The sequence below is a fragment of the Drosophila sechellia genome, chromosome 3L, assembly GCF_004382195.2.
Source record: "Drosophila sechellia strain sech25 chromosome 3L, ASM438219v1, whole genome shotgun sequence".
Taxonomy (NCBI): Eukaryota; Metazoa; Arthropoda; class Insecta; order Diptera; family Drosophilidae; genus Drosophila; species Drosophila sechellia.
The window spans coordinates 16,080,325-16,094,586 of NC_045951.1; the positions used below are offsets into that span (position 1 = coordinate 16,080,325).

General features: G+C 41.4%; 2 protein-coding genes across 2 annotated transcripts in view; one reads left to right on the forward strand and one right to left on the reverse strand.

The window, feature by feature from the left end:
* The window catches only part of LOC6605963 (elongation factor-like GTPase 1), a 73,400-nt gene that overhangs the window by 48,090 nt on the left and 11,048 nt on the right, over positions 1-14,262 (forward strand). The window lies entirely within an intron of this gene.
* Positions 243-13,233, reverse strand: LOC6605965 (protein giant-lens). Its single transcript, XM_002030741.2, has 4 exons — positions 12,279-13,233; positions 1,711-2,264; positions 1,442-1,613; positions 243-1,373 (listed from the first exon to the last, which is right to left on the reverse strand). Exons 1-4 carry the CDS (start codon positions 12,672-12,674, stop codon positions 1,161-1,163), a joined length of 1,335 nt encoding a protein of 444 aa, XP_002030777.1. The 5' UTR covers positions 12,675-13,233; the 3' UTR covers positions 243-1,160.

Here is a 14,262-nt window from a genome sequence, read left to right on the forward strand (position 1 = left end):
AAAGTTATTTACATTTGTTAATGTACATTACGTTTTATATCAAATTTGACGTTTGGCCAAGTCTTAAGCCTAGAAGTAGGCAATGTTTTTGAGCACCACAAGCACGTCCAAAAGTATGTGCATAAAATAACACACCAAATAAACAGCCATTATTAAAGCCTTCTTAGAGGGTTAATCTAGTTGGATGTTGGTTAAAATTAAATACTTGCAAGCAACATAAATAATAAAGATCTTCACAGACATTTGTTCATAAATTAATGTTTATTTTTGCCTTTTTACAAAGTGTTTAAACCGAAACATCGACAAAATTCGTTGCTCGTTTTAAGATAAATAAAATCTTGTTGCTTAAATGGATGTACATATGCATAATTTAGTGGGAAGAGGAGGAGTCATGGTGGTTACTATACGTTTAGTTAAAAGCCTTTGCGCAATTTCTAAATAAATTTCTAATTTCCTTGCTCAAATTCCGGTGAAGTGGCTTTGAAGGCGTCACAAAAATTGCACTAAAATAGCTTCCAGAGTTGCCACAGTTTCAAACTGCCTTCGCTATGAATTATTCAATAATGATACATCCTTATGTTAACTAAGTGCACCCCATCTGAACATTTGGCACATCCTGCTCTTTGACGTTTGCTGCGTTGCTCCGCGTAATTTCCGTTTAAATTATAATCGAAACTGTTTTCGTTAGACATATATTAAGATATATACAATTTATGCGGGTTAGATTACAAGTATAGTTTGTTGCTATATTACATTGTGGAGGGCATGTATGCCCTCCTTCGTTGCAGGTTTTGCTCTTGTTTTCATAAATATTCATTACAAATTATTTGTATAACAAACTGCGCACATATCGATGCTTAAAACTAATTAAATATTTATATCATACGTTTTATGACCAAAATTTGGTAGCAAAAGAAACACGCTCTCTCTCTCTCTCTGGAAAACTTGGAAAATGATCTGTGTGGAAGTGCATTTTAAGTTCCTAGCTTGTATTTCTTCGTTTTTCCCTTCTCATTAGTTCATTAGTTGGTAACTTGGCGAGACTCAATTGGCTCAGTCGATATCTATATAGTAGCTGCTGCTCCTCCGCTCACTCTATCTTCCTTTACAAAGTGTATTCTATATATATTATGTGTGGAATGATCCTTTGGGCGATGCACTCAATCGTTGGCCATGCAGTAACCGGAATATGTCTGTATGTTGTCCTCCAGGAAACTCTCGCCGGCTATCACGCCGGATTGCGTGTGATGACTGGGACAGCGGTGTCCTTTGGGGCACTGGCACAACGAGTTAATGTTGACCTCGTCCAGGAATTCCTGACGCTTTCGCACCGTGAACAATTTGCACGGTTGTTTTCGCTGACAACGAAGCCGCTGTATAAACGAAAAATGTACATATTATAGCCATTATTTTTAAAAGAAATATTCCATTTAAAACCCACCGTCAGGGGAGAGCAGGCGAAGAGATATCTGTAGCCCGGACTGCCATTGCCAATGGGCTCCCTCTTGGTCAGGTATGTCACCGAATTCCGTGGACACCGGCAGTGGACTATCTGCTCCGTAACATTTAACTCGGCTGCTGTTGTCAAAGTCCAAGTGTAGTCACGGAAATGTCTGGAAGAAAATGAAAATATTTCAATTAGAAACCTGTACCTTAAACTTTGGTATCATATCCAAAGTGTATAATGTTAGGGATGTAAATTTAACTTACTTGCAAACTGGCAACTTATGCACCGGCTGGCACATTTTGTAGTGCCTAGTCTTATCGGCGATGGTGTGGCCATCTTCCACGCCCAAACTGCTGGGACAGCCGCCAATGAACGTGGTTGCTGGTTCTTTGGATCCCCGGTGCCCGGAGTGCCTCATGTGCGCCGATCCCCTGGGGAACTCATTATCCTGCACCTCCGCATAGGGCAGGGCGTCATTATAGTCCGGCGACTGATCCAGATGATCCAAATCATCCTCGTAGACGGCGCCCAGCTTCTGCATTAGCTTCTTCATATGCAGACTTTCGAATTTCTTATCCTGAAATTCACCCAACAGCATTCGCTTGTGCTGCATCATCTTCTCCCTTTCGTAGTAGTTCCTGTACTTTAGGGAATCCAGCGATCCCGAGGAATGACTGTGATGATGGATGATCACGTTGTTGGGCATGCGATTTGATTCGGGACAACGACATTGTCGCTCGATCCACGGGGTTTCGTATAGATCGATCTTGGAGCAAACTGCATTCGGTGCACAGATGGGCAAATCATCCTCAGAGTCCTTTAAAAGAAAATTATGCAAATCGGTTAGAAATATGTAGTTTAATTGGAGGAAAGCTTAGCTATAAAGCAAGAATATACAATAAGGAATATAAATTGCCTTAAAGCGTAGCTAAAACACTTGAAAAATCAATGAAATTTAATATGTTTAGGAGTTGATTTTAGACCCAAAAAGCCTTTTATTATCCTCTTGATGCTCCGCTTGATTATTTGCCAAATTACCATATGATAAACAAACCATAAAGGCAGCTTGCAGAGACTGGAATGCTTAGAACCCTTCGATAATAGAGGATTGTGTCAACACAATGATGGCAACTTGATTAACATAACTGAGACGACTAAAGTCGCTCCAAACTGGAGGATATCGTTGGTGTCTTGTTTGTTTGTTTGTTTGCTCCCCAACAAATACATTTCATTAATTGAATTCCCCAATACTCGTAGCGAGAGTGGGAGTCCCAAAGAGTTGGGCTCTGTTGTGGCGTTTGCCCAAGTTGGGATCGGGATCCAATAAAAACTTATGCATTGTGTTGTGTCCTGGTCGTAACATAAAAACCAACAACTAGCAACCGATGGGTGCTTTTCGAGGATGCCACTCCAGAGCCTGATTCGTTCTATCATTCGATTTTATTGTTAGTGATGCTTGACAGTAAGAACAGCGACAACAACAACAGGTTTCCAATGAAATTATCGAAAGCAATCAATTTTTTAAGTGGAACTGTCGCGCACCTTGTGTTTTTTCTTCTTTTTATTCTTTGTTATCCCTTTTTGTCGAGGGTTTTCGCCTTTTGTTTGGTTTCAATTTCATTTCCCTCGCTCCACTATCTCTTTCCACTTTTTTCTTGATTTTTATTCAAATTATTTTTGGGTTTCTTCGGCTTGCACCTGCTGCTACCTGAGCTCTTTAGGGTCTCATTCCTTGAGGTCCTTCCTTTAGTTTTTTTTTTTTCGGTAGAGCGCATACCGGAAGTCCGGAAGTGATTTAGTGCAACTGACGGAGGAAGTAAATAAGTGAGTGCACACGCACACTCGCACTCACACACTTAAACTGCAGCGTATTCAAAAAGGGATTAGCCGTGGACGAACCGGAAGTGAGTCCCCGGAACAGGTTGCCTGACCTTTTACCTTTTTGCTCAATTGAACCGTAGTTCTCTATGACAATTCCCTGCTGTTTCTCCGTCTCGCTCTGCTCCGGATGTCGTCTGCCTGCCTTCCTTATACGTTTTATTAGTTGTATTTACTTCCTGATTTTTTTATAATGCTGCTTCCGGAACTTCCTTTTTTCTACACTCGCTCCCCCGTTTCCCACGCATTTTTGACCCAGTTTCAAACGCAGCACCTGCCGAAGTCCTTAACCCTTTCGACCGGCGACGAGTTTGTCCTGCACTCTGATTATTCATATTTCAAGCAGAAGCTTCGGGCATTGCTGAGATTCTTTTTCGATTCCGAGGGGGGCAGAGCTATGAGGCCATTGTCAATCCACCCCTGACAGGATATGCCAGAAGTGGAGTTCCAAGGGGGATGCGTTGAGTAAGCAGCGTGAGAAATTCTTTGAAATTCGAGCATGTTTATTGAGATTTCTTTCCCCCTATTCAGTGAATTTTTTCTCTCTGTTTTTCGTTTTTTGTTTATGTCTTCATGTGTTGTTGTGTCGGGAAATGGCACTTCAAAGACATCACCGTTATTCGTATAAAATTTTACATATTGATAAGCAAATCACAGGGCAGGGGCAGCATATCAAAGAAGACATGCTTCATCGGCATTCCAATGCCATCAGCTCATCTCTGGGCAGCTCACAATAGGTGCACGCAGAGAAAAATGTGTTGCTGATTAGGTTTATATGGGATTTTAAAGCACCTGGCATTGGTACTAATTTGACTAGGCTTTATATCGTTACTGGCATGAATTTTAGCTCAGAATCTTAACTGATAATAAAGTGTTAAATAATCTATATTTATATATTTTATATTTATATATTTTTCCTGGAATTTTATAAATTTTAAAGCTACAAGTAACACAATGCTACTCTTTTTTTTTTGGTGCACGAGTAGAATCAACTTGTAAACAAGACGAAAGTTTCTGTGCTGGCGAAGAAGCTGGAAGAGTAGTAAAAGTTTTGCCAAGCCAACACAAAACACAAAAAGCGAGGGAAAAAGCAAACACAAGAAAGGCGGCGAGAAGAGGGAGACAAGGCAACCGGATTTCCGGTTTAGCAGCTCCCCAAATAAGGTGGTGTGGCGGGGAGTTAGGGGTCCAAGCTGCTGCCACACTTTATAATTTGCTCGGTATCCATCAGCAGCACGCGTGTACCGCTTCCCGAGCAGTCAAACAATTAGCCTCATGTGTCAAAGTGCAGTGCCAACGGAAGTTGAGAACGCGCCAAAGATAATGAAAGAGTTTTTCCTCTTTGCCCCCCCCTCGGCTAGCCCCATTTCCCAAACCAACAGCTTTTTTTTTTCCTCCAGCAGCTGGACGCATGCAACGTGATGCGGCAAGCATTGACAAACTTTTGTGACTTTTGATTTCAATGAAAGCCGCCTGCGAAAAAAGAGGGAACCCTTCTTCCATTCCATCTCTTTAATTGAATCAAATTAACCCCGCACACAACCTCCACCTCCAGAAGGGGGAGTGAAGGGGGGACTCCCCACAATGGAATTCTTGGAGCTACTTCTAGCGTCATTGCTGTCATGCCTCATGTGGCTGCCTGAATGCCGGGAATGCCATTCCACGCAGCGGATGTGAGGTGTCTTCAGTTGCACGAGGCAGTGGTGCCAATTTGGAGGGACTTAGAGGGACTTAAATCGTTTCAGGAACGATCTTTGTACAAGGTACCGCTCTACTATTTATATATTGCCATAAATTGTGTTTTAAGAGCTCATGAATTTAATGGCACTTTAAAAGTAAAAGTGATTAGTATTTCTCGGGAAAACAAATGTACTAATGATAATAATGATAATGCCTCTTTTAATGTGATTGCTGAACTTAATGAATCCATATTTGATTCACCTGTGAACACCTGGCTGCATTCACAAGAACCTGACGATGACTTTGGCTAAGTATCGAGAGCACCTGCTCTCGGCATTGTATTGCGCATTTTCGCCCCATCTGGTGTGCTATCAATAACAGCCAATCTAAAGGACAATCAATGACATAAATTTCCACACAACAAACGGAAGATGTCGGGGCTCTGTTTTCCCGGCAGCAGCGGCAACAGTTGGTTGAGTTTTTCCCCCGCCGCCCCGTAATTCATTCGTGGGTTTTTTTGGTTCCCATGAGGGCGTTGACGCACACACGACGATCAACGTCCGGGCCGGAGATTTTCCGATTTTTCCGATTTTCCAACCGTTAGATGGCAGCAGCCTGCCGCCTGCCACAAGTGTGTTTCCATCAGGTAGTCTCCGCTATATCCTATCCCCTGGTACCCTCTGTTATCTTTTGTCTGTGCGTTAATGATTTTTCTATACATTTCCTTTTCCACATTGTTTTTTTTCTACTTCCCCCGCCCCCTACCCGTACTCCTACTCGATTTTGGGTTATTCTTCTCTCTCGGTTTTATTTTTTTTTTTTGGGCTAGGGAATTATGCAATCTGGCGTCGTCATGTGGCCGAAGTAAGCGGAAGTATGCCGACTCAGCATCGGTTTCCATCCCAGTTTCTGGTCAAGATATATATATACATATATATATTGCCTAAGTCAGTGTGTTTACACGAAAATTCAATTAAAATTGCTAGAAACGGAAGTGGAAGATGGGGCCGAAGAAGCGGAAGTAACACGGAAGTTGTTAGGTCACTATCTGTCTTCCGATTCCAAGTCTGCGTCCGAGTACGAGTCCCAGAGAATTCCAGTGAAAACTCTCAGATTCATCCCAAGCCGGAAGTAGAAAAGATTTGTGTACTGCCGGCTCTTCAAAAAAAATGCGATGAATTTATATATATAATAATACTTTGCTTTGCATAGGCAAGTCCAGGAATTGCCCGGGGCACGCAGACTGACCGTGCCACTTTTGCCTGCCTGTTTTTCTCTCGGTTTTTTTTTTTCTTTTTCTGGACTGCCTTAACGGAAGCATGCCCCAACCGCAAACAAGCAGGGATAAAACATTTTCATTCATAAAACAGCAGAAATTCCAAAAGGAAGCGGGCAAAAGCCAACAGACAACAGCAGAAAAATTATAAGAATGTTAAGCAAAGCGGTGATTAAAGAAGTTAAGATACTCTTAAAATTTGCAAACCATAAAATATAGGGAAATTCATAGAAAACTGTATTCCCCAAATATTAACATTTCTAAAAATCAGAAATCAGTTTCATTGTAAAATTATAGTAATTGGGAACATTATTTATGTGCCTTCCTGCCAAAGCTCATTGCAAAATCGTACTACTCCTGTTCGTTGTCAAGGATTGTTCAGGGTATAGCTGGGAAACTGGTTTCTCTGCGCGGGGCAGCCAATTGCAGCTGAAGCAGCAACAAACAACATCAGCAACTTCCCCTTTTTGTTGCTGCTTGATTTTTGCGTAGCTTGTTGATCGTCACAATTAATGAACGTCTACGCACACGGACATCCATCCACTAACCACATCCACATCCTCATCCACATTCACATCCCCATGCCCAATACCCATACCCAATACCCAACTCGATATACCCAATACCCGACCACAATCAGTCTGCTTCTTTTGCTGTTGCTGCCACCACGGAACGGAAAAAAGTAATTCATTCATTCATTCATTCAGCAACAACGTGGCATAGTTGTTTGTGGCTTTTTTTTTTTTGCTGCGGCTTTCTGGCCATTGTAATTGTTGCCTTGGCCAAAAAGAAATAAGACAACCGCAAAATGTTGCCGACTATGTGGCGGGCTATAAACATGTTGCTGCTGCTGCTACTTCAGATGTTGCTGCTGCAACTTGGTTGCCGCTGTGCTTTTGGCTCCTTTTACGCGCTTGCCGCCAAATAAATAAATCTTGACTACAATGCCGATGGCTCGCTCATGTTGCTGCGGCGATTTTTATGAATGAATAAATGGCCAGCTAGCTAAATGAAAAGTTGCTCGGCTTTTAGTGTAAACTGGCTTTAGCTGTTCGCATTTCTGTACACATACATACATGCTTTTTTTCTTGCAAAAAACGCGCGCAAAACGTCACCAAAACGCTTGAACTGTTTTTTTTATTATTATTTTGCTCGTTTTGTCTGATAATTATGAGCAACTCGCAGTGCCACGCCCCATTGTTGCCTCCCACCCTGCCGCTGGCCGCTGTGTAAATACACCCAATACCCATTCCATCCAATTTGTTGTTTACTCGCCGTTTTTATGAATGAAATCGAGCAACAAAGAAGGAGAGGACCATTCGCCGCTGCTGGCCTTTGCTTATTTATAGTTAATTTATTTTTTTTTTTTTTGCCCCGCCATCGTTTTAGTTTTTTTGTTCGCTCTTCTTCTTGTTTTGATATTATTGTAAACAAATTGCGCCTTTGGGCACGTAATTAGCACACTTACACGATCGGAAAAGCCGGCAGTTAGCCACCGGGGAACTGGGAAATGGGAACGTGTCCATCAATAACTGTAACATGGTCTCTTTCTCTATCTGTTTTCTTGGCCAACAAAAGCGGAAGTGTTCCAAGCCACATTTCCGCCTGGCCAGCGATAGAAAAGTGGCACAAAGCTAAAGCTTAGATACTCAAAACGAGAGATCTTATAAATCAACAATATCATGGGATTATACATTTATCAATGGATATCTGAACGAGATAGAAAGATTTGTTTTGGCCTTATAGCTGAAAGAACTCATAAATTAGCCATATCACGAGATTATACGTATTGCTTTGGATATCTGGAGCAGATACAAAACATTGTGTTTTGACCTCATATGCCTGACAAATAAATAATTGCGATTTTAGTTAGTAATTTCATGGAAAGTCCAATGGCCTTCGCCTACTTGTCAGTTTCAGGTGATTTTGAAAATTCGAACAGAATGTAAAAGAATATAATATTCAAGCTAAATAGTAGAGTATCTTAAGCTTCGCCTGCGACTTGGATTGCTCGTTTTTTGTTAACTCATATGAGAAAATATATTTATATATATATATATATATATATATATATATATAGTATCTATAAAAGTTGACTTGGCGCGCGCGCCAGCAACAAAGTATATATGGTAGAAGAGGAAGAAGTCGAGGGAAAAAAGTGGGCAAACTAGTTTTTTGGTATCCGAGCATCCGTTGGCTCAGGTTGTTGTAGTTGTAGTTGGGGGCATTTTTCTCAATGGAGCTCTCGGAGATCGTAGACTTGGACATTTTTTAGGTGAATAATTGCGGTATGCTGTTGGTTGCTTGGTTGCCTGCTGCTTGTTTTTTATGCAAATATTTTTTATATACGCGCCTATCTGCGTCTGCGGCATCCAGACACACTTAACCGATATATATCCATTGTTGCTTTTGATTTTCATTTTGCTTTTGCTGTTGTCATCGCCGTCTACTCTCTTTCAATATTTGTTTGTCTTATTTATGATTATTATTATTTTTTTGCCTTCGAATCGCATTGAATAATTTCTATATTTAGCATAACAAAAATTCCATGGCAGAGAAAAAAGCATAGATTGAATTTGTGAAAACATGATATGCGAAATCGAGGGAAGCGCGATTCGATTCGTTATGGGATTAAAGTGTTAGGCTTGGATTGTTCGAATGAAATTCATTTTAGAAGGGGTTTCCATTGTTTCTTTTACACATATTAAAAAAAAAATACCTCACACAAAATCTTCAAAGTTTAGTCATCAGGCTATTTATTCTTACAAGTTTAAAGCATTACAATCAAGAATTCTCACAACCGTCATAAATTTAGTCATCAGCCAATTAAGAAACATAGATATGATCTATTATTTCTACAGAAGGAAACAGATACTGCAGCAGGTCAGTGATTGATCAATTGGAAGGTTTCGTGGAAGTTTACCATCAATCGTTGAAATTTCATTAAATTAACGATAGTTCCCAGCGTAAAAATTCATTCACAAGAATATCTCATCACGAAAAAGAAAAACAGAAAAGTTCACCAGAAATCGGATGGTCAACGTCCATTGATGATTTCTGTGAATAAACTCATGAACATAAATTTACCAAAATCAGATCAACGATTCAAAAAACTTGTTTGAAGAAGGTTGAATTTAAAATTGTCATATCGTGTCAAACATATCGGATGTATCGATTAGCATAAAAATCCCATAAATAACCATTAGAGGTGTGGTCGAAATCAAAAATTTCTTAGATTTATATAACCATGAATTTTCATAAATATTTATTGCGTGTTTCGGCACTATGCAAACGCACAATTGGCTGATTGTTTCTATGTTTGGATTGTAGCCTATAAAACATTTTCACACCTGACTGCAGCAACCAGAACTTGGCTTGGTCAAATAGCCAGAATGGCCGGAATATATGTATGCTTGGTTTGTTTAAACATTTCTCAGTCAATTGGAATTTGTGGCAGACTCTTTTGATATTCCAATTCCAATCCCCTTCCCCTTTGGATGTTTTCCCAACTCTTTGGCTTTTGGCCATGCCACGCGCACACACATCGACTTGTTTAGGCCAAATATGCGTGGCTGATCTGTTTGTATATGGCCAACAAATTGCCCGATCTCTGTTGATGTTGCTGTAGATGTTGTTGTTGTTGTTGTTGGCTTTATCCATTCATACATTTGGACGGTCTGTCGCTTTGGCATTCATTCATTCATAGATTGACTTGCCCAGCCAAGCGCGAAGTTGAAGTCGCTGACGTAGCATTTGCTGGCTGCTCTGCTCATCCAGCGTTTACGTTTTCATTCATTCACACACACGTGTACAGTGAGAGAAAATATGAACGAATGCGGTCATTGGATATTATAGTATATGCAAATATTATGTGTTCGATGGGATTATATTCCAAGGTACGGTGTTATGTTTATATATGTCTATTTATGAGAACCCTAGTTGTTTATCGACGCAAAGTAAGAGTGAATACACTAAAGAATTTTCTCAGTGTAGCCACTCACACATGCACCACCGCATCGCGCCCCTGACTCCCCTCCATTTCACCCATTATACCACACCATACCATACCGTACCACCGTCATTATGACCATCATCATCGACTGCTCGTAGTCGTCGTGGTCGTATTTCATTCATGAATTTTCTTTCATTCAGGTCTTCCCCGTCTATCCGTCTCCCTCCCCCTGCTGTTGCCGTCTCCTTCTATCCCCGTCTCAGTCGTGGCTGTTGAAAACGTTTTTAAATACCGGAACTGAATGTTTAGCGCTTTTAAGCATGGGAACTTTTTGTTTTCTTCTATAAACTTTCCTCTCCCTCGCTCCCAGCCTCCTTCCTCCCTCCGTCTCTTTTCGTCCCCTGCGCCTGTCTCTTTCCATCTGGCTATATGCCTCTCTTTCCGGCTGCTCATTCACAGCCTTTTGTGGATCTATTCCGTTGTGTTCTATTCTCTCTAATAAGGCGTTTTTATTGCAAGTTTCCAAACAACAGGAATTCTCTGCTCAATTTTTTGTTTGTCTATTTTAGGTGTTGTGTTGTGATGCTGCTTTGTTATGCTTTTTTTTTTTATATGCGTTCCAAAATTGATTGCATGCATTCGGATTTCAAAATTTATGAACCAAGACGAACCATAACGCCTTGGCTTGAATGAAGGTTAAATGATATTATCTACTTGGGTGAGAAGTTTAAGGATACGCTTGACTTTTTATAAAGTTAAAAATTATACCATGATTATGTACTGATGCTTATTACTTATACTGATAGTAATTTCATTGGTAATTTCTTCCCGATTATTAGACACTTAGTTAGTGATCCTTCGCAAGGGTATTTCTAAGTCGAACCTTTTAGCTGCCCTGCCTCTTTTGCTGACTGTCAATATTTTGCTGTCAATATTTTGCTTTTGATCACTATTGGTTGATACTTCACGCCTCGGCCTCGTAGAAACATCAAGCAAGAATTCGATTTTCAGGGCGTGTTCTGTCGTATGACATTTGACATAATAGATATGCGATACATGATATATGACCGATCTAAGCCCCTCTCTTTCTCAATAGACACTTGATTTATGGCCAGATCGGTAGTGAGAACAATGAAACCGCGGTGACCTATGATCTAAATTCGCATTGTAGCGGATTTAAGGGGAAAGATAACGCCAAGAACTTTTTGGTGTACCGTGGCTTAGTCATGAATAGCCAGCATTGAACTCTTGACCCGACCGGCTAATTGGTTTTGGTATCGCTCATATCGTTCGGTTGTATGGCAATTGCGACTTTAATTGATCAAATGCGACAGATCAGTTGTTGTGTTGAGCTCTCCGGCTGCAAACAACTTTCATTTTTCATCTAGAGCGAGTGTGGCCGCTGCAATTAAATGTGCCATATGCGTGTGGTGATATGTGGATAGTGGTTTTGTGGGTGTCAAGTGTAATGGCCATAGGGCGGCTGCTAAATATAGACAGAGTTTTCTGAACAAAAGCAAAAAAATATGTAAAAATAACGAACTGAAACTCGGACCCAGCCCAAAAAAGTTGCATTGCAAAACCTGCTGTGCAGAGAAAGAAATCGTAGGTAGTCTTGCGATTGACATTTAAGATATATCTCAGCTATAATACATTTGACTGATTAATTGATTAAGATACAAATCCCAAGATAAGAGACTCTTTTGAGAGTTCTTTGATAAATTGGTATGGCAGACCGTAGCCGCTCTGCTTTTCCGCAATTTGACTGAAATTATCTAATCGATCAATATTGTTTGCTGTGTAGATGCTGCTGTTGCCGTTGATACCGCTGGCGTGGGCATTTTACAAATGGCAACCAGTTGAACAGGTGCCTGCTGACGTTGTTGCCTGCATTATGCAACCTGCCATTGCCAGTTGTTGGTTTCATTGGTTTCATTGGTACCTTGTGTTTTATTTTTGCTTATTTCTACTTAGCCCCCTCGATCAATGCAAACATGCAATTAGCCAGGCTAATCAAATGAATTTAGTACTTGCTAGCTACTCACCCCCACTTGGTAGAGGATGCGCACATCCCGATCGCCGTGCTTGCCGCCGATGAGGCTGCGATGCTGCTGCTGTTTCTGCAACATTTGTCGCGCATGTCGCCGCGATTCGACCAGATCCTTCTCCGCAGCCGCCGTGGAGGAAATGCTCACAACGGTCAGTTGCTCGGTGGCGGGCTTCACTGTACTGGTCGCCACTCCAGTTGCTGCCGCTGCTCCTGAAATATCTTTGGCATCGTAGACGACGGTGTACTGCAGACTCTTGTGCTTGTCCGCCGTGGATGTGGTCGGCGTAATCTCGAACACCTCGAGCGGCAGTCGCGTGCCGCCGACAGCAACGGCAACGGCGGTCAGCAGCAACAGCAGCATGCACGGCAGCAACATCAATGTCGTTGGCATGATTTATGACTCTGACTCTGGCTGGATCTCTGGATGTTCGGGAATCTGGATCTGGATGTGGATCTTGGTATCTTTCCGAATCTCCGCTGAGAGATTTGTGCGTGCGGGTTGTTTTCTTGCGGTTTGTAATTGACACTCAATGAATTTTGTAATTGAATTCGAATCAAATCCAATCGAATCGAATCGAATCGAATCGAGTCGAATCAGTGTTCTCGCTCTATCTCACTCGCTCGCCCAGAACCCATGGCTTACATGCACACACACACTGGCAGAAACGAACTCTACAAATCAGGTTTCAAATCGAACGATCGATTGATTTGTGGCGAATGTCACTCGAAATTATTGGATATTTCATTCACTGCAATCGGTCGGTGGTCGGTAGTTTCTGTTTGCTATTTAGTAACTTAACACCCGCGACGTCGCTGTCTCCGGTGGCCTTTCGTCTCGTCTCGTTTCGTCTTTTCTTTCGCTCCTGGAACGTAGACCCAATGGTACCGATGCTATATTATGTCGTATCGTATCGCCTCGGTTACGCTGCCCTCGCTATATGGTTGTTCGCTCGATCAACTCACTTTTCGAACTGATCAAACAGAAAATCCAAAAACGAACAGCGCGCGGCGAACGAGAGCCGTTGAAGCCGGCAGAGAAGTGCGCTGCTCGCGTCGCTGCCGGTATGTGCGTGTCTGTACACTGAGAGAAATTGATCGATTAAAAAGAGCAATTAAGAGTAATTAAATTATTAAATTATTAGTCTCAATTCAAAGAAATACATTTCTTTATTATATTGATTGTATGAGAAGTTTTAAGTTTACACACATCATAATTTAAAGTCTTAAAAATGTGTAAATAAAAAAGAAATAGTAGTATCAATTTTCAATCAAATAAATATGTACATTAAACAAAAAATGTTTCTATTCCATAACAAACATATAAATAAATCATAGGTATTACGAAATCTGTAAAGTTTTCAATTGAATAGAGAAAGTATGTTACAAAAAATGTATTCAAAGCTGTCTTTTGAACGCACTGTTATCTTTTCATATATTTGGTCAACCGATTTTGTTCTCAGTGCACGTGCGGCAGCGTCCGAACGTGAGAGAACACGAAAGAGAGTGGGCTGGATATGAATGAATGAACATGTTGTTGCTGCCTTTTTCCGCTGGTGGTTGCAGCATCCATTGCTGCTGCGTCTGTGTGCGTGGGCGCATCTGTGAGATGCATCTGTGACTCAGCGCGGCTGTATTGGTGAGAGCGAGCGGATGGCAAGGTGTCTCTGGCTCGCGTGCTTAGCTTAAAGCAATAGCAAAAGCAACAACGAAATAAAATACAACAAAATAACAAAAAAAAATTAAAAGGGGGCTTCGCAGCCAAGCGGCTCTTGCCGCTTCCGTTGCATCCTTTCGGCCGTTTTTGCTGCCGCCGTGTTGTTTTTGTCATCTTTACTACGGCACCGGAAACTAATTCCTGCCTCAGCCACAACGACTGGGACTTGGGCCACCGCCTCCTCCTGGCCTTCGTCGTTCAACCTTCTCCCTCTGCCGTGGTTTCATGTTTGGGCCTTATTCTTGTAGCGCATGCCAAAAAAAGA

Excerpts from the sequence above, each read along its gene's own strand:
- LOC6605965 (XM_002030741.2), bottom strand. The coding sequence starts at position 12,674 with ATGCCAACGACATTGATGTTGCTGCCGTGCATGCTGCTGTTGCTGCTG. Across the intron at positions 1,614-1,710 it reads CATAAGTTGCCAGTTTGCAA|ACATTTCCGTGACTACACTT; the intron begins GTAAGTTAAATT and ends ATTTTCTTCCAG. Across the intron at positions 1,374-1,441 it reads TCGCCTGCTCTCCCCTGACG|CGGCTTCGTTGTCAGCGAAA; the intron begins GTGGGTTTTAAA and ends TCGTTTATACAG.